The 24,339-nt window shown below is 50.2% G+C and overlaps 1 protein-coding gene across 22 annotated transcripts in view; it reads right to left on the bottom strand.

Moving 5' to 3' along the window:
- FGFR2 (fibroblast growth factor receptor 2) overlaps nucleotides 1–16,503 on the bottom strand; it is a 105,367-nt gene extending 88,864 nt beyond the window's left edge. For 5 of the 22 annotated variants that reach the window (XM_077877399.1, XM_077877403.1, XM_077877407.1 and 2 more), the window contains exons 1-2: nucleotides 12,921–13,063; nucleotides 12,020–12,281 (exon numbers count right to left, since the gene is read on the bottom strand). In XM_077877399.1, the coding sequence (XP_077733525.1) occupies nucleotides 12,020–12,281; nucleotides 12,921–12,947 (289 nt within the window). In that variant the 5' untranslated portion in view covers nucleotides 12,948–13,063. Of the gene's footprint in view, nucleotides 1–11,306; nucleotides 11,382–12,019; nucleotides 12,282–12,920; nucleotides 13,069–16,281 lie in introns of those variants that run through there. The other 17 variants (XM_077877389.1, XM_077877391.1, XM_077877392.1 and 14 more) reach the window with 11 other exon arrangements.
- Between the last annotated feature and the right edge of the window lie 7,836 nt (nucleotides 16,504–24,339).

Genomic DNA, 24,339 nt, shown 5'->3' with positions numbered 1-24,339 from the left:
AACACCAATGACACCTGTTTGATGGCTTTACTGAGGGAAGAGGCCCGCTGCTTATTAAAATAGCATCTACTGTTCATCCATCCAACAAATCGGGGATATTTGATATTTACATGCAGGGCACAGAAGCCCCAGCAGGGCTCCCTTCCCAAGATGCCTCATCACAAGCCCACAGCATGCCAGGTGTCACCCACCCTGAACAGCAAACCCCTCGGGCAAGGGGCCCAAGCCGAGCCCTGCACAGCTCCCGAGCCTGAGGAGCCAGGTTACAGCAAGTGGGGTAATTGGCCGGCTTTCCAGAGAGCATGCCCCAAAGCCAGCATGCTGATCACATTCCAGAAGCAAGAGTTCGGGGGTGGCAAGTCACCTTTCCACACTCCCGTGAGTTACCCCTGGCTCCTAGAAGCTTCTCTGGGACCAGGTCACGTGCGGACATGGGCATCAAGAGCCCACGGTACACATTAAAATGGGTACATTTGCCCTGCGAGTCCCTGGAAAGTCAGATAGAGGCCAAATCCTATGTGACATTTTCGCCCAGGCCTTCTCTCCGGGAGTACTCTGGGATATGTGAGTATAGTTCCCCAGGGACAAAAGAAAAGGCAAAGAGGGTGGAATAAGAGTTACTCCATGAGGGCCTGGCCGCCTCCTGCTCAGCTGGGGGGAGCGGGGTGGGGGAGCCTTTGCCTTTGCTGGTACCGGTCAGCAAGTTTACTTAAAGGGCTGGACCCTTCCCTCTCAGCAGGACCCCAGCTCCAACACTTGTTCAGAGTCTGCAGCTGTGTCCCAGGACTGGTCGGTCCCCCCCAACCAGCAGCATCCCGGCCATTTACAAATGAAGAGACAGCAGCTGCATACGGGGAAACAGATGGCCCTCCTCATTTGAATGGGTTTGATCTGGCAACGCAGGCCTCAGCAAGTTCGGGCCCAGCCGGGGCAGAAATCCTGCTCAGGCTGAAGGCACAGATTCATAGCCCGAGGGCTCTTTAGCAGGCAGCTGGGTCCGAATGACCTCTTGGAGGTTTGCTCAAGTCAGAGGGGGCAGGGAGCCTCCGCGGCGGGCGGGGCCCATCCCCAGGGGGCTTCGGCCCACAGGACCAAGAACTACAGGTCCACGGCCCTGGGATACTTTCCTCCAGTGATTGACAGAGAAAAGGAAATGTTCCCCTAGGGCGATCCTGTGCCCTGTGCCCCAGGACTGAAACCACATTCATTCAGGAAATTCCAAATTAAGACAGGTGTCACCAGGGTTATTAACCTTACTCCTAGGCCCTAAGCTGTATATTTGCATAGAAATAAAACCTTCTCCAAAACAAACCTGGAAGAGATCCCGCTTCTCCAGGCAGAGCCCCTGGCAAAACCCACCAGAGCATCTCATCTGTGCTGGGACCCCAAGCATCTTGGCTTGCTGTGGAGGACACACCCGGGGGTCATCAGGGGAGGCCCCACAATCAGTGTTCACTACCCAGGCCAGGTCCACTGGGCTCCCCTACCCTCCACCATCTCCCTGCTTCCACGTTAGCCTGGTAAGAAACCACAGCTCCAGAAAAGACACACGAGGAAGAGGCTGAGAGCTAGCCCTGACCACCTGTTCACAGGCCCTACCTTTAAGGGTGAGCACCTCTCAGCAACACGTGAAGGCTGGCGGACAGCCTCAGCGGACAGCAGAGGGGCCAAGCCCCGGACAGTTCTCGAGCTGTGCAGGAAGCATCTGGCTGATACTGACTAGGGCTGAAGTGGGGTTCAGGGGGGATGCTGATCAATCAAGGTGGTGCCCACCTCCCCAGGAAGAGTAGCCTCAGGAAGCTGCATAGTCGGAGGACCCAGAAAAATCCTCAACATGGCCCACAGGCCTCCCAGCCTAGCGCGGCCTCCTTCTCTAGCCTCACACGAGCCCCTGGCCCCCATCGCAGCAGCACTCAGGCCTCCTTAGGGTTCCTGCCTCCCTGTGAGACTCCCCACGCTGCTCTTCAGGGCACCTGCATCCCAGATTGGAACTGGAGCCCCATTTTTGTAGTTACGTGACAAAGGTCTGTGTCCACCCACTCAACAGCACTTGAGACTACTTCTGGCTTGCCGTGCTCTCCCCACAGAACCCAGCACACAGTAGGGATTCAAAAAATATATCTGGGGGGACAGTCAAAGAAGCCACGGCAATTATGCTCCTGTTGTCTCTGCCAGGCTCTGAGAGGTGTCACCCCACCAGGGCTGCGAGGCTGAGAGGGAAAGCTGCACGGTCTCCTCCGGCCAAGTTCTCAGAACCTTCTGTCGTACACTGAGGCCCTCTTCTCAATGCCACGACCCCTGGGCCTTCTGCAGTCACTGTACAAGTTCACTGCAAAGTCCAGCAGACTAAAACCAGCCCCAATTCACCTCCATGTCCAGCAAGCTCCACTCAGAAGTTCTTTTTAAATATATTTTAAGATATTTTTTATTATTTATTTATTCATGAGAGACACAGAAAGAGGGGCAGAGACATAGGCAGAGGGAGAAGCAGGCTCCCTGTGGGGAGCCCGATGTGGGACTCCATCCCAGGACCCTGGGATCATGCCCTGAGCCAACGCAGACGCTCAACCACAGAGCCACCCAGGCGTCTCAGAAATTACCTTTTTTTAACCACCCAAAATGAACTTTGTTTGCTTTCAAGATCCTCTACTCCTCAGCCTCTTCCTCCCTTTGGGCTGCCCCTCATAGCCACAGAAGGTATAGGTATTATTCCTTCTGGCCTTTCATTCTTAGATTTTTTTTCCCCCTTTCCCACTTTTTTTTTTCTTTCCTAGTTTCTGACATCCTAAGGGCCAGGTAGGTAGGCCTTGGAATTTGTCATTTCCCTGACTGCAGGTGGTAGGAGCCTCGGGTACACCAGTCTGCGCAGGTGGGTCTTGACCCAGTCGAAAATCAGACATGCTGAAGAAAAGCTTGACATACTATCAAAGTGACAACCAAAAAGGCAAACAGTTAGCAGTGCCAGGGCAAACTGCCAGAAAATGGGCAAATACCAGGGCGGCCAGCCCTACCTGCCCAGACTCCTGCCGTGTGACTCAGCCTGGGTCACTAACCAGGACTCTCAGCATCTCCCTCCAGTCTACTGGGCAGGAGAAGAGTTGAGTTTTCACTAATAAGCTACATAACCACTGGAGGCCATTCTAGAAGAATGACAAAGGGGTAATTATTGGAGAGGTTTTATCGCCCATGACTTTTCTTTAAATAGCTTTAGGAAGATAGATGTGGATGTCTGGAGAAGTGACAATGGAGAAGTGCAACTGACCAGCAGCGTGTTCCTTGCACGTTTAATAGTCAAATGACAGATCTAGGAAAGAACGAGGGAGCCACCACATATCCCACAAAAGATTCTCCTGCTCAGGAAAAAGAAGGAAAATCCAATGATAAAGTCTTGGTGACTGACACAAATAAATTCACCCAAATGCCTGGGCCCAAGCTAACAATGAGGTCTTGGAAGAAACATTTCATCTCCAAGAGTCTTGGTCAAGGGTCTCCTCCATAAAATGGGACTATGGGTACCTGGGGCCAGCTGGATTATTAAGATTAGAGATGAGGGTGGAGGAAAGTGTTCACAAGGTACAAACTTCTAGTTGTAACACAAGCACTAGGCACATAACACAAGCATGACAGCTGTAATCACCAGGCTGTTCCGTGCATGTGCCTGTGGATCAGGGAATAGATCTTAGGAGTTCTCATCACAATGAAAAATATTTTGTGTGTGTCTAGAGGAGATAACAGATATTAAAGTTACTGTGATCATCATTTCATGATATAAATAAGTCAAATCATCATGCTGTATGCCTTACACTTACACAGTGCTCTGTGTCTATTGTATCTCAATAAAACGGGGGGGAAGAAAAGATGAGACACAGTGCAGGTCAAGGTACCTAGCTAGCACTGTGTCTGACACATGGCAGGCACTTAATAAATGGTACTGAGTTACTGTTACCATCTTCATCCTTATCCTCTCGAGGAATGGGCTAAAGAATATGACCCCATCCATCCAACTGACCACTTCCCCCTCACACCCCCACCTGTCCTATCAAGTGACCCCATCAGGGCGTAACAATGCAAAGGACTGTTCAGTTCCTCTCCCTTAGCAGTAGGGTCCCCTCACAATTTCCTTACCTTCCCTAAGTTCTGGAAGCCCAGCTACCTGTGCACCAAGCAATGCCCAGCAGGCTGTCCAGGGGAAGTCACTATGGGCAAACATGGCAGGAAGTCCATAATGGTGCTCCCCTCACTGGCTTGAGCAAAGGCAGAGCATGCTACACCCCAACCCCACCCCCTGACCCCAAAACCCAGTCTCCATCGTTCTTCACAGGGCCTAATGACAATCTTTTGGAGGCCTCCAACAGAAAACTCTCTCCTTGCCAAAATATACTGCTCTCCACAAAGCGCGGGTCCCACCATGACTGCAGAGCTACAACTGTGTTTTTTCAATGGGGAAAAAAATAGGTCAACCCTGAACCATCTGGACTGCCCTCAGCAAAGTGATCAGATCACATTTCTCAAGTCCAGACTCACAAAGACCCAAGATAATAACAAGGGATGGATAAAGCAGGGCCTGGATCATAATTAAGGTAAATGTCTCTCATCAGATTTATCATTGTACGTTGCAGGGTAACTATACCTGAAATATTAGTTTTAAATCCTCTATCAGTGGCTCCTAGGGGGCTCAGCTGGTTAAGTGTCCAACTCTTGGTCTCAGCTCAGGTCATGATCTCAGAGTCATGAGATGGAGCCCCACATCACTGGGCTCCACACTGGGCATGGCTCCTGCATAAGATTCTCTCCCTCTCCCTCTGGCCTTCTCCCTCCCACTTTAAGAAATAAAACATTTGAATTTTTTTTTTTTTTAATCCTGTATCAGGTTTTTACATTGCCAAGAAAGTGGGGATGGGTAGAGAAAAAAGTAGCATTTACTAAGCACCTCACCTCTTCTAGGCCAGGAACTACAGTAAGGATTCTACGTCTATTTGCATTTAATCTTCATATCTCGCCTTCACATAGACATTATCAGCACCATTTTAGATAAAAGGAAGCTCAGAGAAATTATCTATCTGATCCAAGGTCACAGCATCAGTAGATAAGGCAGTGATTCAAGCCTGAGTTACCCAACTCTAGGCCAAATTCCTTGTCTCCAGAAAGCACAATACATGCTATTCAAAATTATTTCATTCATTTTTATGGGGGAAACAATGTCAGCTGAAAATTTTAAGTTAATTTTATAGAGGCTTTTTGGTCTTTTAAAGATCTGAATGATTTTAAATTTGAAACATCCATAACATTTAGGATCCATAATCAATTGTGCACCTACCTCTCCCACAGCTAGGAATGCAACATGTTTTGGTGGAAACCCAGGAGGCTTGACAGACAAAGAGGTGGCCCTTAAAGGCAGGCACACTCCTATGGGGCAATCTCACCGTTAACTGTCAACTAAGAATCTGAAGTTTGAGTTTTCCAAAAGAGTTTAAACCAAAGACTTATCACAGTAAAGATACTGAAAATAGCAAAGATCCTATTTTCATTCTATGGCCCCTGCCCACCCCGCTCCCCACCCAACACACCAAGCTGGCCTTGATGGGGTCTACATATTCTTAAAGCATTACAACTGGTCATGTATGAACACCTGAACGGTAAACAGCCATATGTAAAAAGAGACCACATAGAACAAAAAAGGACTTCTTCTGTTAGAATATAAATATGACAATTCATGGAGAGTTTCTCAGTATCAGAGTCAGAACAGAGTTTCTTTCTTTCTAAGAAAGGTGATACATAAATCATACAAATATGTCCCTTGTCCTCATTCCTGAATAGATCAGAACTTTCCTTATAGGCTGCTTTTTTACCTCCTCATAAAACATATTCACTAGAACCTGAAATTTCAAATATGTGCATTCCATTCGTACAGGACTTGGAATTCGCCATTCTTCAGTTGGACAAAGGGTTAAAAGAAAGAATATGTCACAGCTTAGCTCCCTGACTCAGTCTAAAAAGAATCTGAGATTTTCAATATTCACATGAAGTGGCAAAAATCCAGAATGGGGCGTAATTACTTATGTATTCCAAAGTGGAATAAATGACAACGGTTCACACCCAACATCTTACAACTCCATCATGGTGCAAAGTTTCCCAGAACCAAAATCACGGAAAACCTAAAGCATGCCTATTTTACATAACATACACACTTCAAGGACACAACCACAGTCTGTCCCAATAATTAAATATCCTTTTGCATGAATATGTAAATAGTAAAACCTTGAAGTTACATAACTTTCATAAAGCCTAGTGAAAGCCCAAAAGCATCACACAGCATTGAGCCGGCTACCATTTTGGATTTTCTATCCTGGCCTTTTAGAAAAGAGTAGTCACAGATCAGAGCAAGGAAGGGGAAAAGAAAAAAAAAAAAAAAACACTTGGGAAAAGTGTGACCTTTGTTAATTTCAGAAGGAGACACCTCCAAGACACATGGGATCATTATAGTAAAGTGGCCAACAGCTTGTTCAACCAGACTTCATTAAAGAGCCTGGCCTCAGGCTCCATACCCTCCCTCCCCTTGACACATTCTCAAATTCAAGGAGGCCACAGCTGAACCAGCAGGGTCACTCCAGGTCTACCTGGGGAAGCAGAAGGAAGTGGCCGATTTGTGGAGACTCCACGGCTGCCAGAAAGCCTTAAGGCTTCGTGTGAAGATAAACATTTTCCCCAAAATGGAACATGAGTTATACATAGCTTTAAAATCTCACATCCGGGACCCTTAGTTGGCTCAATGTGTAGAACACATGACTCTTGATCTCAAGGTCATGAGTTCAAGGCCTATGTTGGGTCTAGAGCTTACATTAAAACAATAATAATAATAATAAAATAAATAATAAAATAAAGATAAAAATCTCAAGTCCAAGAGCCTCTAACATGTCAAAGCTGTGTTCTTAGGCGTTTGCTCATCTTGGATACAACAATGCTCACCTTGGATATGACGACGCTGCAGTGTAGCTGCTCAGACCAACTCCCCTTTTTAGTGGAGGCCAAAGGTTCAGCCCCTACATCAGGTTCACTGCTCAGCCATGTACAGGCTTGAACAGGGTCACCGTCAATTAAAAGAAACCCCTCTACAAGGGCAAATCAGAGCGAGGAACCTGGGGCAAAGGTGTGGCAGGGTGTGCAACATCAAGCATTTCTGTGCCATTAAAGCTGGAAAAGCAGAGCCATGGCTAAATCTAAGTGGACACAGCAAATAGATAAAAAGATATAAAGCAAATAGATAAATAGATAAAAAGAATACAGAACCTGAGGCTAAAGTCATCCCTCCTCCTCAAAGAAAACAAATAATAAAATCATGGGTATTTCCGCACAGCGACGTAAAAACCAACGGATGGGAATCGTTTGTGGGATCACCTGAAAAACTTGCCAAAAATAATCTGATTTGCCTACCGAGGCAAGTCACCATGCTAAGAATCCAATCAGGACAGCGGAATCCAATGAGCACACTGGCTGTACTTCCTACCTGGCACCCAAAAGCCAATTTCTCATGTTCTCCTTGAAAGACTAAATTCAGACAGCTTCCACAGAAATGGAAAATCAAGCCAGGCCCTGATGAGAAAGAATGGTAGCCTTTTAACAATTACCCTGGGTAAGTCAACACCCAAACAAGAAGACTGCAGGCTGCAGGGCTACTGGATACATTTTATGCAGAATGTGAACACTGAACAAGACTCTTCCTGTCTAAAGGCGAGCCTAGGTATTCCATAACCACTAATCCTTCACTCAGTCTGATACTGGAAACATCTCCTATTGGATGGCTCTGGTTATCTGAATTCTCACCCTCAGCTGGGTCCCAAGGACTTGGAACAGAACCACTCACGGTTCCTTGGTGGGGGGGATGAAGGGGGGGCTTGTCCCCATAGTAGGTATTCACTGTTTTGATTGGTTAAAATAAACAGAACACACACACACACACACACACACACTGAATTCAGATCAGAGAGCAAGTATAGAAAGTACACAAACGCCAGTTCTCTCAGCTTGCCCAATTATAGCTCTCGAAGTAATATTAAGCACAGTTCTTTGTCTCTGAATTGTGAAATACTTTATACACAAATAAAGAATGTGTACTTCACTGTGTCTGTAACTGCATAAGCCTGCATTTGGTTTAGCTGACCAAGAGCTCAGTCCTCGTTCCTCGACTAACTCTCAAGTTCTAGTCAACTCTTAAATATTAACACTCGTACTGAGAAACAAAGATGCAGATAATACAAAACAGAAGATTATTCTAAATCATTCACTCTTGGTATGCGGATATATCCTTTTTTTCTTTTAACTTGCAATTAAATGCGTATGGCTGATGTTACGGCATGTACAAGACTTCTAACAAAGGACTAAGCCATGCTGGAAAAATCGGACTTAGAAAGTTCTCCGTGTGCATCCTTCGCTCACCCACTCTGCCACTGAGCTTTGGACCAACTCGCATTGGGCCGGGACAGCATCACCTCTTAGAAGGTGGCCAAAAAATTGGTTTAAAAAAAGAAAAAAATGCAAACTACTTTCTTCCCAGGTTGTTGCTTTCCAGAATCACACTTTGTGGAGGGTGGGAAAGTAATTAGGGGTTTGGGGTTGGAAAAGCCCTTTTATTTTAGCTCCTACTGGGCTGGTGTAAACAAAGATATCATTAATGTCAACAAGGACTTAATTAACCGGAGTAGGTGACAACGTCAGAAAGAACTTGAAAGAGTCACCTCCTCCCCAGGATAATCAAGCTTGACTATTCTTTAAATAATTAGAATATTAATCAACAGAACAGTACTTGGCATTGACGACTGCCCCCCCACCCCGCCCTTTGAGTCAATAACTGAGTTTATAGCCTTCAGCCATTCCCCTCCAACAAATGAATGACCAACTGAAAATATTCTTTTTTAATCTGGGATATTAACTAAAATCTCCTGGAGATTATTTTCTTGTCAAGTCAGTTGAGTAGATCCAACCCTACTGTTATCACTTCACAGTGTCCAGAAGACAAATGGTATGTGATAGATGATATGATAGGATGATATAGGATAATATTGTACAAAGCCGAGAAGACTCCAAAAGGATCCTCCAGTATTAGGGCTCCAGGCTCCTTCCTGGAACTTACTCGCATTTTTCTCTGGACACATTTTCCTTTGGTCCAGCCCAATAGACATCATCTAATATGAGCCTCCAAATTAACAAACCAAAAAGTCTTCCAAGATGGGGCCTGGCACAGTAGAAGTTTAAGGCTGAATTTATGTTACCCAAAGCTATCGTTATACTGGCCACACAGGACACACTGGGATTAACACACACTCATCCATCCATCCTCCCTCCCACCCTCTTTCCCCCCAGTTCGGCAGGACCATGGCCTAAACTGGAGCGGTCCCAGTCAGTTGGTCGGCTTCCACTTAACTCCTTTTTCATCTGGAATTAGACTGACACCAAAGCAAAACTCCTGCAATGGAAGAAGTCAAATGGGTTGCCAATATGGTGCTAGCAGACCAGGACAGCACAGACCCTACAGAAAGCAAACACAGCTGCCTGCAGACACCAAGGGCCTTCTCTGTTAGAACTTTCTTCTCAGCTGTCCCCCAAAGCCTCCACATTTCCTGATGTTGTAGCAACTGGCACACCTGGCCCCCACGGGACAGAGCAGACACATGTGCCCATGTCACCGGGAACAAGGATGATAAGGTGTCCCGGGTGCTCAGGAGATGCCAGGCCGAGTGCTGACTGCTGTCTGCTACCAGGGACCCTGAAATCTCCTGGTGACCTTTTGAGGTGAGGAACCAGAAAAGCTCCCAAGGACATTAATATACATTTAACATTAATGAAGACCTTCATGGTCATCTTAGCAAACCATTGGATGACAGAAAGGCAAATGGGTACAGGGGTTCGCATGCTTTTCCGAAGCCACCCCTCTGCAGGTCCGCATCTTCCGTTTAAAACGTCTCACAACCCTGGACACAAACCTCACAGAAGCTGTGAACCCAGAAAAATGCACGAAATGACTTTTGCAAAGTTATTTCCTATAATTTGGGGGAATTCGCAAACCCCCCTCCCCCACAACCCCCCAGAGTATCCACAGATCCCGGTTGGGAAGACCTGCTTTCAACAATACTCCCATTGTTGGTCATGATTTTTTTCCACACAAAGAACCGTTGGGGGGACTTTATCACTGTGCACAGTTTCTTCCCCTCTCTGCCCCACCTCTTTCTTCCTGAAGATTTTAGACTTTCTTCAGTAATTAAGGACGATAAAAAAAAGTCCTCCAGGACCCTTTCGCACTTTGTTGAGATAAACTCCCAATAATGCCGCCCTGAAGGTAAAAATGAAAAATGACAGTTTCTTCCTAACCTGGGCCATTCCTGGGCTCCCCCGGTAGGAAATCCTGGCTCAGCTGCCTCGCTATGTGCTGAGCCATGCACTCAAGGGAAAACCAGCAATTAGGAAGCACATCTATTTTAATTATTAGCAAAATTAAAGAAGTACAGGCATGACTTTCAGAAACCAGGACCCTTTTCTCTCACATGAAGCCCTTTAAAAACATCGCCTTTGCAAATCATATGCGTGTTCAAGTCACAGCGCATGTCACAAGGTGGCTGTCCCATTATCGCCGTAGCTGGAGCCTGTAAGTGCCACAGACAGAAACCCTCGCCAGACTCCCCCTCCCGGAGACATCTGTGACATCACCGCACCTGTTCTGGTAAAGCCGCCAAGCCTCTGCGTGACACAGGGCCCCCCAGCCTCAAATCTCACCGGTGCTTGACCGCTTTGGGTAATCACAGCTATTTTAGGAAAACAGCTACCCTAACCTATCTTTTCACAACCTGTGTGCAGGGTCTCACTGGAAGCCCCCTTCTCAGTGCTCTCATCTAAAGGGGAACGCAGCCCTCCTTCCCCTGTTGTCCCCAAGCAGCTCTCTGTCCTTCTCTGGCCTGTGGCACGGGGTGCTTGGCCAGAACAGCTGAGCTGACCCCAGACCACTCAGGACCCACGGCGGCCCCCAAAGCTAAGCAAGCACCAGGTGGGCGCTCAGCAAACAGGTTCATTAAGTGGCGATGAGTGCTGGGATCTGCCGTTTTATTCTCGGATTACCACTCGAAAAATAACTCAGCTACCAATATTCCCTGCTGATGACAGATTTCAATGCCGCCCCAAGTGGAGGCTTGGCTACTATCGTCTCCCCCCAAAGACCCGGGAAGGAGGTTCCAAACCTGCCCAGCTGAGTAATTCAGCCCCATTGAGTGTTCACAACTGGCTTTCTGCCTTTACAATTAAAATTTCCAAAGCTGAAATACCAGCGTGTGGCCTCTTCGATCTGGAAGTTCTCACAGACGTGGGAGACGCCCATGCACCTCCACTTGCAAATTTACCTAAAACAGAATTTGCAGCTTCTGTGACGTATTGCTTAGGTATTGGGAATTACAATGACTTAAAAAAAAAAAAGTAATAGGTCAAGCATCTCTGTGAACTTCAGAAGCCTCTTTTTTCTCCTTAGACAATGAAAATAAAACGTCAGCATTTCAGATGATGGCAATTTCCCTTCATGGCTCCTTTTGCAGGAAAACAGCAATTCTTTACATCCTAAGCAAGACTCTCCCTCCACTAAGAATGCTCCTGCAGGAAGGCTCTAGATGGCATTCACCTGCAGGCTCCCCTCCCACAGCTCTCCCGGGCCACTGGAAAAAGCTGAAGTGCCGGCTGCCTCCCTCACCCAGTGCAGAGAAACGCACACACCAAGAAACCACCAAACTCTACCGTTTTGCCTGCAGTGTCACAGCAAGGAACCTTTTCTCACAATCTCTGACTTAGGGGTTGGGGGTGGGGGGGGAGGCAGGCAGCAATCTCGGACTTGCAGGGGAGAAGAGAGCCCCCTCTCCTTGCTCTACAGAGACTCACTTCCAATGCAAGGGCAGCTGATTCCCAAACAGGCCTTGACCTAAAGTGCCACTTCTGCAGACACCTCCCCAAACAAACTTGGCACCCCGAAAGGTGGGGCGAAGCAACTTACCTTCCGGCTCTAACGTGGTGTCCTCCACTAAATTGAAGGAGGGCCGGGCCAGGGACAAGGTTGCCATGGTGACCGCGGCCAGGCAGACGAAGCGGGCCCAGCTGACCATGGCCGCGGCGGTGCCAATCCCCCGTCCTCTTCCGTATCTCCATGTGGACGTCACTCCCATCTGCACACCTCCTCTGCGAGCATGGACCGCCAGCAACGCCTCCAGCCTGCGGTGGGCTACGGAGCCAAGGTGCTGCCGCAGCCGCTGCAGCCTCTAGGGGAGACAGAGTCGGCGAGTCAGTGAAATCCTCCTCCCCGAGGCCAATTCATTGAAACCCAAGGGGCTAAAACAGTTTCTGGGCCTCTTCAAATAGATATGCGCCAGCAGTTCCTCTGCATCAGCGGCAAATGCACGCGTGCCTCGGGGTCGCGGGTGCTCCCACCAGGCCGGCCCACCCCGGGTCGGGCTGATCTCCAGGAAGCAGACTTTTCAGAAGCGGAGATGAAAGAGTAGCCCCGGGACGCGGCTCCGAGCGGCCACTTCACTTAGGCAAAGTGCACTCTCTTCTGCCATCCGCTGTCACCTCCACAGCCCTCCGAACGCAGAAGCAACGTGACCTTAGTTTCAAGGGCAACTACAAAGGCAAGTGACCAAGGCTCGGGTTGGCAGAGCCGGCCCTGCTAACCTCTCTTAGGCCAAGTGGGCCGTTTCAGACAGCTGGATGGGGACGGCGGAGGCGGCTGCTTGCAGACTTCTTCCTGGGGCTGCACCGTAGTACCCAGCAAGAAAGGGGACCGGCGAAATAAAAGGGACCCCAGGAAGGCTACCAAAAAGCCCCACCAGTTTACACTGGTCAGGATTCATTTTCCAATGCGGAAACGTATTGCAATCGTTCGCCAAGCAGCCACTTACGGAGAATGAGCGGGACGGCAAATACATTCAAGGCGGCGGATTCCCAAAAGAGGATCAGAGCCTGAATCCCCTTCCACTGTCACTACTGGCAGCCCGGGCCTCGAAAATGTCTTCAGCCCATACAGGCTGGGTTACCGAAAGGAGAGGAGCGGGTGCGAACTCTGAGGACTGACGCAGGTGTTTATTAGCGAGGATGGTGATATGTAAATTACTGTCGTGGTGCGTGATTGGGCCGACAACTTTCAAAACGCTCACCAATTGGCTAAAACCTCAGAGTAGATGTTACAGGGGGTGCTGCTCCACTTGCTGGTCTGTTCACCCATGTGACCCAAAAGCAAAGAGAATCGTCCAAGCTTAAGGATTCCAAATAACTTTAAATGTGTTCATTATCCGCAATTACTAGGTGCAGAACCGAAATGCACAAACTTGAGAAAAGCTGAAAAGAATCACAGATTCTGTGAACTACATTTTAAGATCTGGGTGGGAGGGGTGGGAGAGGTGGGGGGGGTGTTGAGGGTGAGACCTCTAATATAATAATCTCTAAAGCCCGGGCTTTTGGCATGCCAACTTGATGTTTCAAATCCTGCTGTAAGATTTCATCATTGCCTGAGCCTCTCCGAAGCTACATCAGAAAAACTGTTCCTGTTAGCCTTGACTAGGGATTAGAATGGGAAAAGAGAATGCTGTAACCAGTTCCTGAAAAGGAGAAAAAAAAAAAAAAAAAAAAACACCTCGCCTTCAGAAGAGAGCACATGTGAAACGGTGTGATTCACAGGAAAAGCAAGGAAAGCGTGTGCATGTGCATGTGAGCACACCCTCTTATTTTCAGATTGCTTGAAGGATGTTGTTTTCCCCTAAATCTTCTTTCCTCTTGAAGTTAAGAGCCTCAAAAGATAACTCGTATCTATTTCTACATACGTGTGGGAGGAGAGTACACAAGCGCTCTCATTGATTTACTAAGCATTTCCAGAATGCATGGGAACATTCTGCCTCTGACACAACTTTGTGCACAATCTTAAATCCTAGTAGATTTCATCCCAGGCTGCTTCCCTGGCCTCATCACCCACCTGTCCCAGCCCAGAGGGGCTTCCTCTGCTCCAGGCAGAGAAAGCTGGCCAGTGACCCAAATCAGCTAAATCTCAGCCCATTCATTCAGCCCATCAGTTTGCACCAGAAACTTGAGTTTTAGCCACTACCAGGTCCAGGCCCCAGGCCGCCCCCTTCCCAAACCTCTAGGAGGCAGAGGCCTAAGGCAAGAGGTCTGCACAACTCCTCACCGGAGTGGACACAGGCACGGAGGGACCTCCTAGGCAGGATAATTAGGTCCCGAGGCTCGGTGTTGGGAACACAGGCCCAGCAGGCTGCTGGCGGCCACAATCTCGGCTTCCTGCCTTCAATACCATAATCCTTCCTGGAGTCTGAGCCTCAGTGAAAGCCCCAGCGTGTTTATTTTTCCCCTTGAAAGGGAACTCTCTTCTCAGCCTGGGCCCCGGGAGGAGCTGTCACCCTCCCTATGATGGACGGCTGGCTCTTGACGGCCACCCGCTCCCCTGGTCCGTTTTCACCTGGGCACAAGCCTGCCCCCAAAGACAGGCAAAGTGACAAGCAAGAGAGCCTGGGGGGCCAAGTGGTCCCCGTGCCAGGTTTGTGCTGGGCTCCTCAATTAGCCAAAATATCCCCAAAGCCCCCACGCTCCAAGAAGGCAAACCGACGCAGCGCCTGCTTCAACTGAGCTTCTACCACTGAGCGGTGATCTGGCCTCTGCTGGCTCAGCCGCGCTGAGCACTTGGGCGCTTTGTTCCCGGCAGATTTTACATCAGGAAAGTCAACAGTGCCAAGCAAGGTTGGGATGCCGGGGTCCCCCCCAGGGGGCAGACCTATCTCCCAGCTCAAAGCCTCCCTACTGCTCCCCTTGTCTTTTGAGCTGAGTAATGGAGGGAGCTATCAAGGGGTCAAATCTGGGCGGCGGAGGCGAGAGGGGGTGGAGAGGAGGGTCCTCAACATACCGAAATCTCAAAAAAACACAACATACAGGCTGACCCCGGCGACAACCCACCCCTCGGTTAACGCCAGCAAGCCAGTGAGAACTTGCAGCAGCTTTGGGGAACTCCTAACCACCAGCAGGTCCGCTCCCATTGTAGCATTTCTTTCATTTGTTGGCCTGGAATATCCTGTTTTTCTCCCCCTTCTTGGGGCGCTAAAGAGCTCAGAGAAATCTGCATTTTAATTGACATTCCAGGGAGAGGGAGAGGGAGAGAGAGGGAGAGGGAGAGGGGCGCCTGATTGCTTTTCTATTCAAACTAAACAGGCTTTTCAGATGAAAATGAGTTGCGGCCAGTAGAAGATTTACAGGGATTTGGGACCAGGGGGACAATGGGGTTTTAAATGTTGATAGCGTTTCACACCAAACACATAATGGGTGCCCCGAGTGTGAAAGCAGGTTGGCTTTTAAGGCTAGGTTTTATTGAATCGGGCCGGAGGAAGGCAGGCCCGCAGGAGGGTTTGGCGAGAGCGCGGCTTGGAGGGGAGCGGCGGCGGCGGCGGCGGCGGGGCGCGCCCGGCCGGGACCCCCCGAGCCCCACCGGCGCCTCCCGGGGCCCGGCCTGGCTCCCCGGCGCGGCTCCGGCGCTGCAAGGACGAGCGCGCAAGTTCGAACTCGCCTGCGCTTTCAACCCCCGCGAGCTGCCGCCGGCTGAGCTGGAAAAAGTCGGTCCAGCTCGCCCCCTAGCCCCAGGCGCGCTGCGCTCCCGCCAGGAGCACCGACGGCCGCGGCGGCGGCGAGGGGCGCCGGTCCTGTAGCCCGGGAACCCCAGCGGCCTCCTGCCCCAAGGGTGCCCCCACCCCGTGCCCAGCCGGCCCTACGGAGGGGTCGCCGCCCCCCCCTGCAGCGGCTCCCTCCGGGGTGGGGGGGGGGGGTGGAGACGGGTCCCCGCCCCCGCCCGGCCCGGGTGGGACAGGGCGCGCGGACCCCGGAATGAGGCACCCCGAGGATGCGCCCCCCGCCCCGGGGCCCCGGACCTGCGGGGCCGAACCACCAGCTCGCCCCGGGTCGCGGGATCGCGCCGGCCGGAGTTTGACAGGGAGGGGGGTGGGTGTCAGCGCCACAGGCAGATGTCAACATCTGGACGGGGGTGATGCGTGGGAGGCAGACCTGGCCGTGCCCGCCGTCAGCACGCTCCCTGCGCCCCCGTCCCCCGCGCAGCCCAGGAGGGAGGGCAGGGACCGGGCTGCACCGTGCCGGCCCCCCGCGCCCTCCGCTCCGGGGACGGGGCTCCCGCGGCGCCTGCCTCCCCGGCGGCCGATGCTCCGAGGCTCCCCGAGGCTCCCCGGGGCTCCCCGGGGCTCCCGACGCGGCGATTACCTTGAATGGCAACGCTCCTCGGCGGCCGGTCTGTCCCCGCGCCCGGCGTGAGTCGGGATGGAGCAAGCGACGAAGTCGGGGGAAACTCCAAAAAAAGGGGGAAAAAGGGGGGAGTGTTCGTTCCTCGGGTCCTGCGCGCGCCCAGGCTCCGAGGCTTCAGGCGCACCGCGGGCTGCGGAGGAGCGCGGGCATGACGGCGCCGGCTGCCCTCGGGTCCGGGAGCGCGAGGAAGAAGCACGCAGGCTCCGCGCCCCCGCGCCGCCGCGCCTCCGCCGCCAAACTTTGCTGCAACTCGCGAAGGCTCCGAGCGGCCCGCGAAGCCGCGGCCTCGGGGCGCCCGGCCCCGCCGGCCCGCAGAGCAGCCGCCGCGCACACCCCGCGGCGCCCGAGCTCCGAGGCGGCCGCGCTCCCCGCTGCCCGCTGCGCACCCGCCGCCCGCCCGCTCGGCTCTCGCCGCGCTCGCCGCCGCCGCCGCCGCCCCCTCCGCGCGGGTCACGCCCCCGCTGAAACCCGAGCCGTTTCCTGGACGGCGGCGCCCGCTCGGCCAATCAGCGCCGCGCGCCCCGCAGCCCCGACTCCGCGCGGCTCCCGACGCCCGCGCGCCGCCCGAGACCGCGGCAGCCCGGCCCCGAGAGGTGCGGCCGCGGCCCCTTCTCCCCGGGGGACGGGGACCGACGGCCCCGCCGGCCGGTCGCGCTGCCTGGTGTTAGTTCAAGTCCCCAAAAACGGATGCCTGCCTCCCTGCCTCCCTGCCCTGCCCTGCCCTGCCCTGCCCCCGGAGCCACTGCACGGCCGTGGGGGGCGGCGGCGGAGGGGGGTGCGCGGGGAAATTTTATGCAACTGAAACTTTTGCAGGAGAGGAAGCAACCTGGGAACGTCTGCAGGGCGTTGCATTTTTCTGTCCTGCAAAAACAATAGCAGTGAGAGAAGAAACCAGCACTCACTAAACGGAGGCCCTGCTCTGGGCAGGGCACCCCCGGGGCAGGGTATTTTTCTCGGCACGACCGCCCTGCAGAGTAATAGTCCCAGTTTCTGATAAAAGAAACGGGAGGAGAGAGGTTGAGTAATGTGTCCAGGGCCACACAGCTGGTTATCTGCAGAGGCTGACTTTGAAATCCGGCAGTCAAAAACTGCAACCAAAAAAAAAAAAGAAAAAGAAAAAAAAGAAAAAGGAGGAGGGGGGTGTGTAGTAATATATATTTGGAGCAATAAAAAGAAATTGGAAAGATTCTAAAGACTCAACTCTGCTATAAATAGCTGTGTGGCCTTGAGCAAAGCAGTTCCTCCTTCTGAATCTTAGATTCTTCAACTGCAAAATCAGATTCTTCGACTGAATGGCAGGCTGCAATTGGTTAAAGTTCATATTTTCCATTTACCTTTCTCACGTGGCTGTGTCTATGGGATAATTTATTTTTTAATATACTTTCTCTTCTCCTTGCTCATCCAGCTCCTAAGCTTTGGTGCTTAAGTCCAAGACAATATAGATAAAGACCTTAATTATTTTTCCTTGGAAAAGGTCATTAAGCCCAGAAGTGCTTCAGAATGCTTTTGAGGCCTGGAGATAGATGGAGCAGTGAGTACAAAACTGACCTGGAAAATCGACTTTTCCAGCATTTAGAAATTCAGTTGCTCCTGGGTCACCGACATAGAGCACTTCAATAACATTGATGGGGAAAAAAAATTTTTTTTGAAGGTGCCGGGTCGTGAGAAAATAATGCTTCACACTACATCGCAGAAAACTTTTATGTAAATGACATATGCTGGGAGTACCAACTCCATTGAAATGCTTCGGGCAAATGGCTGTGAAATTATATTTTGGAAATCCGACAGTAAAAATAATAGAATCTCAAGCAAAATTATCGGTCCATCTGCTGGGTTATGTTTTTTAACCAGGTCAAGTCTTCTAACCTGGATCCGTCCCAAAAGCCTATTTATTTATTTATTTATTTATTTATTTATTTATTTATTTATTTATTTATAAGATCTTACTGATTTATTCATGAGAGACACACAGAGAGAGGCAGAGACATAGGCAGAGGGAGAAGCAGCCATCCTGCAGAGATCCGATGAAGGACCCTGGAATCAGGACCTGAGCCAAAGGCAGACGCTCAACCACTGAGCCACCCAGCTGCACCCCCCCCCCCAAAAAAAGCCTTTTAATTAACTGACACCTCAGCCAGGTGAGCCTCAGCTGCCCACTCACACCTGGATGGTTCTGAACACGCCCACCAGTACCTTTTCCAGTTCTCAGACCCGTGGTCACAAGGAAGCAGGGTGGCTGACTGTCTGCGGGCTCCCGGCACTGGCCCTTACATCTTTATATTCTCCCCCGATGGGAAAATCAAGAGTCTCGGGACTGATTCCCTTCTCAGCCTGCGACCCATCCGTCAGCCATTGAAAATGCTGTTAACACATTCTCACATAAATTACTGGTGCAGGAAGCCATCGTCCCTAACCCCATTCATCAATAGCTTTATGTACACTGAATAAAAAGGCAGGCTTCCGCCGAAAATGACAAATCAGAACACCTACTTTCATGTCCAGATGCAGTCTGCAGAATTTATTCTTTATAGGGATGAAAAGACACCAATCCATCACAAGACCCTTATTCCCTTAAGAGTGTTCATTTTTAAGGGAGCAAAGCCCACAGGCCCACAGCAGCAAACTCTTCAGTTTTGAGAGAAGCAAAAGCATGTTTGGAATTTTTTTCTTTTCTTTTTTTTTTTTTTACAAAAACCAATTCTGTCATCATATTTAGGCTTCAAGTGACCTCAGAGGGTCTAGGAAAGCTTTCACACCAGTGAGGCTTCTGAATGAGAAAATAATCTCTGGACAGTTTTTTTTTTTCTCTTCCCTCTTCAAGTGGCTGGAACCCCTTTTGTCAATGGCCTCCCGTGAATGGTGTTGCTAATAAGCCTATTAATGAGCTTCCCCGGCCGAGTGTGAATAGGTAAATAAGCCCCAATCTGTTGAGGTTCAGGGCCGAGGGCAGAAAAGCCAGCGAGAACTAAAGGTGACAGTTTGCACTGAACTACCAACGCTAGCACCAGGTTTCTGCTGAAAGAACCGCCAGACAAGGCCACATTCACCACCCCTCCACCCCCCACCGGGGTCCCTTTTCTTCACAATTTTTCCCCCTTTACAAAATGTCTTGAGTAGCCACCTTTTTTTTTTTTTCAAAAGCCCTCGAGACGCCCTTCTTTCTTTCACTCTAGTAATGATACATCAATGGAAGGAAGAAAAATGAGGACACCAGAACTCCGATGCCCCATGACTTTCAAGAAACAAATTGTGTCGCTAACCCATCAGTTATGGGAGGGGAGGGGAGAATGGGAGAGGGGAGGGGAAGAGAGGGGGAGGTGGTAGGAGCCCTCGCAGCCACGGGCCATTCTCCTCTAAAGATTCTGAATTTTTTTTTTTTAATAATTTGTTTTTTAATGGGTGGCTGTTCCTTCACCCTATAGAAAAGTTAGATGAATAAAGGCCGCTGGTGTTAAGTGCTAATGAGCCCTTCTGATGTTGTTCTGAGCTCCCTGCAAAACTATGAATTTCATTCTTTAGGCTACATCTCAATAATGTCCGTAGCATAAAAGAAACGTTTGAAAGGAGAAATATAGAATAGTCCAAGGACGGTGCTTAGCATAGTTAACTCCTGGGAGGAGGAGAGAGGCCTGATCCCCTGACAGCTCGGTCCCATCTTCAGGGAGCTTATGGCATTTAACTCAAGCAACATCATAAATCCCAGCATCGAATATCGAACATCCGCAGTGCTCCTAAACTTAGAACAGAATCTTAAAGCTAAGACTTCCCTGGGGACAAAGTCTTTCCAGATCACCTGCCTCACTTTGAGGTGAAGGAGCTTTGGTTCTAATAGGCCAGGTGCAGCTCTCTCTGCTCAGTGACTGTGTGACCTTGGACAAGTTACTTAAGTTCTCTGAGTTTTCCATTTTCTCAGATAAAAGAGGACAATGGTGGTACCTATCTTGTAGTTATTTAATAGGGTCACTGAGAAGCTTAAGTGAATGAAAGTGTGATAAAACCTGTTTTTATTTAAATACTCCTCATGGTTCTGGAAATGCAACGTGTTTTCTATGATTATTATTAGCCATTCTTAATATTTCCGTCCTGGGTCTATTGGAAGGATTCAAGTGTTTCATTGAAGGGTCTAGAACCCATTGGCACCACCAGGATATTATTATGGAGTTGGTTTTAACACAGTCTGGAGCCGTGACTTCTGAATTCCCCATCCTCACCTTCTGCCCTGGCTGAAGGACCTGGTGGTGCCTACCTGGAGATTCCTGAGATGGAATGTGGCCTGGGCAGGCAGCCTGAGTCCTACAAACCATTATCCAAATGGAAGACAGCGCGATGCTTCTTGGTACCCAGTGCTCCCCAGCAGTGGGGGTGGCAAGAGAGGCAGGGGTAAGGTCAGATAGAAGATGTTTTAACACTGGTGAACAATTCAGCCCCAAAGAAAGAATTTCTTTATAAACATGAGGAAGCTGGGGGATCCCTGGGTGGCTCAGCAGTTTAGTGCCTGCCTTCAGCCCAGGGTGTGTCCCTGGGGTCCCGGGATTGAGTCCCGCGTCGGGCTCCCTGCGTGGAGCCTACTTCTCCCTCTGCCTGTGTCTCTGCCTCTCTCTCTCTCTCTCTCTCTCTCTCTCGTGAATAAATAAATAAAATCTTTAAAAAAAATAATAAATAAATAAAATAAACGTGAGAAGCACCTGAATTAAAATTGCCCCTATGTTCTGCTTACACAGTTCATTTGATTTCCAAGTGGCTTCCGTGACATCCATAGGTTTTCCTAAGGAAACCAGACCCAAAGGTGAGGAAGTATGTGTTAAACCATCACGTTGACACCTCACATTTTACAGGGGAGAAGGGTGGGGTACAGAAAGGGGTAGTGGTGGGCTCAAGGTCTCACCACAGTTAAGGGCAGAGAAACTCAAAGTCTGGTCTCCTAATGGGGCTGGATTCATTGCAATCGTCATCAGCTCAAGTCAACCATTTTCATCTATCCATGCCAGGTGATGGCTTCTTTTAGGTGGTTTCAACCCAGTGCAGAGTTGAAATATGTTGATTAGAATTTATTGCCTCCCCAAATGTTAATATTTCAAGAGAACAGTTACCCACTCACCATGGGTTCGGCCTACTTTAAATGATTTAAGAATTTGGTTAGGGCCATTGTTGATATTAACGTTTCCAAGAACCTTCAAGTTCAGGTACGTAAGATTGTTATACCTCTTTCACACACCTATAGTTCGTCAACTGAATTTGCAGTCTTCAAAATAGGGGGAGAGGTAAGGGCCAAAGTTTGTGGTTCATAAAATGACTCTTAACAGTGATATTATGAAAACAAACAGAAATGGAAAATTCTAAAGAATTGTGTTTGAGGAATTAAGGCTTAAAAATCTGCCCATATTTGCTACATAAAACTGAGTAACCAGGTCTGTTACTCAAAGAGCAATGAACGGGCAATTCCAGAACTCTGACTGCATTCTGGTTCAAGAAAAGCAAACACTGCTATAAAAGTAGTGGGAGGGGGAATAATTGGGGAAATTTTACTCTGGCCTCAACACTGCCCCCAGGTACACCCCACCTCCACCCCCTCACCCAATGCTGCGAGTTCTTACCAGGCACCTGCCCATCTGTGAAGCAAAATTGATTGGTCAGTTCACTGGTTGGCCAAACCAGCCACATGTAATGTCTACACTGCCCAAAGTCACAGGGTATTTGACCAGCAACATTGTGCAGTAGAAACAGCACCAGGCCAGGGCATCCAAGACCTGGGTTTTTACCCCAATGCTGCCAAGAACCATACAATTCTGGGAAGGTCCTTGAACGTGCCCCCTAAGCACTCGCACTCCTTGGCCTCACCCTCTTTTGCATAATTAAGGTCTCCCTTTTAGAAATGAATTTGTCTAAGATCTCTAGCCCCTCCAAGCGCTGAACATTCGCTGCCTCCAGAGAAACTAAAAAGTTGTCATTCACCCATCACCAAACAGCAACCAGGTTAGAGGAAGTCAACATCCTCTATAAAGTATTTTGAAACCATAGTCTAGGAACCTTGCTGTTGACCCCAGGGGGAGTCACCTACTGGTAACGGTAGGTATCTACCGGGTCAAGTCCTCTAATCCCTGGCCCATTGCTGCTTAAGGACAATTTATGGCATGTCACTGCTTGGCTGCAAGACTCTGTGCCTTCCTGCCACCCCCAGCCTGCACTCAACCACCACCTCCACCAGGACAATGGCTCCCAGCAGACTGGAGAGAAAATATGCAGGTGCTTTTAGCCGATGTGGGGCATTTGAGACGAGATTAACAATGATGTCCTATTGTCAATTTTTGCTCCATTCCCACCCTCCGCCCACCGCCCCCACCTAGAGCTGTACTGATACTATCTGATACGGTGGCCACTGGCCAGTGTGGTTATTTCAAGTTAAATCAATTAAAACTAAACAAAACTTACACTTCAGCCTTTCAGGAACACCAACCACATTTCACCCCGTGGCTAGGGCCACCAAATTGCGTGGTGCTGGTACTACAGGCAATTGTCACTGGAGAGTGCGCCTGACTTCCTCTTCTCCTCCGGGATCTCCTTAACTAGGAGGGTCTCCAGAAACTGCTTCTGCCTCCCAAGCCCCACACTCCCCCCCCACCCCCCACCCCCACACACACACATTCCCATGTATTCCTGCTGTTTTATCATGCTACCTGAGGAATTTAGGAGCAGGAACTCCACTCCTCAGCATGGACTGGACATTCCCAGGAAAGGTCTTCGTTGGACAACTGCAATATTTCTGTTGACTGAATGTCAGTGATATGGTGTCTGTAGTATCACCTCCTGATTCTGGGGTCCACTCGAAGCAGTGGGGGTTACTGTAGGGGGAGGGCCTCAGTTCCTCTCTGGGAGGCCTCCTGCTCCCTCAAGTCCTCAGGAACTCACAGTTGTATGCTCAGAGCCGTGAACCCAGAGTGAGAAAGGCTGGTTGAGCCAAGACAGCAATGCCCTTGGAAAAAGCCCTTTGAATTTGACCACGGGCATCAGTTTGGGGGGAGAGGGGTTAATCGGGGACCACTAAATTATAACACCCAGAAAGCTTAGCCTGCCACCCCCATCTTGCTGTTCCAGGGCCGGGCACACTGCCTGGCTAGCCTCTGGCAGTTTATTAAGCTCCTTTTGTGCTCACAGGCCCTCAATAGATACTTGATTGATGGTGATTGTAACTTAGCCTCTTTTGGGGTTTCCCAATTAAGGCAGCCGGGTACGTTAGCTCAGGGCTTTGCACCTAGTCGATGAGGTATATTTTGAAGTTAGAGAATAAAAAGCCGTGTTAGGGCAAGGCTGACCGAGCTGCGTGGTGGACATTTCTCTTCCTTGCAATGACCCGATTTCCACGGTGCATTCCTCCCTCCCCTCCACAACCCGCCCCCCCACCCCGCATTTCTGTGTTTAGTTTGTTAGACCATTTCCCCACAGCCTGTGTCTACTTGGTCCAAACGTGAAAAGAAGTTCACTTTAATAAACCAAAGGGGAGAAAAATGATGCTGCCAGGATCCTGGTAAACTCCGGGAAGGAGACGGAGAATACAGAGCAGGACGCATCATAAAACCACAAACCCAGTAACCCTTTTAGAGTCCCAGAGCTCTTATATTTTGTCCCCAAGCTGGGGAGAAAGGCCATCAAGGGAGGAGCGATTTCTTTAACAGATTTCTAAGAGCAGCATTGAGCAAAAAAAATTAACTCCTTCGCGGGGGCCAGATGCCGGGTGCGGAGCAGGTGGCTCCAGGTGAGGGAGGCCGAGCTCCATCCCCAGGGGGCCCTTTGTTCTCCGGGATCCGCGCAGGTACGCGCGCGGCGGGCGTCAGCGCCCCCGTGTGGCCGCGGGGTCCGGGGAGCGCGCGCGGCGGGGGCGGGGACCCGGGTGGGGGGTGGGGGGAGGCGGTGGGGGGAGGCGGTGGGGGGGGCGATCCATCTGCCCCCGGCCTCCCCTCCCCCAACTCGTTCGGGCTGCGCAGGTGATGAGCCATCAGTGCGGAGGCGCGTCCGCAGCAG

Source organism: Canis aureus, chromosome 29 (assembly GCF_053574225.1).
Source record: "Canis aureus isolate CA01 chromosome 29, VMU_Caureus_v.1.0, whole genome shotgun sequence".
NCBI classification, from domain to species: Eukaryota; Metazoa; Chordata; class Mammalia; order Carnivora; family Canidae; genus Canis; species Canis aureus.
This window is presented reverse-complemented; position numbering and strand designations above follow the sequence as displayed.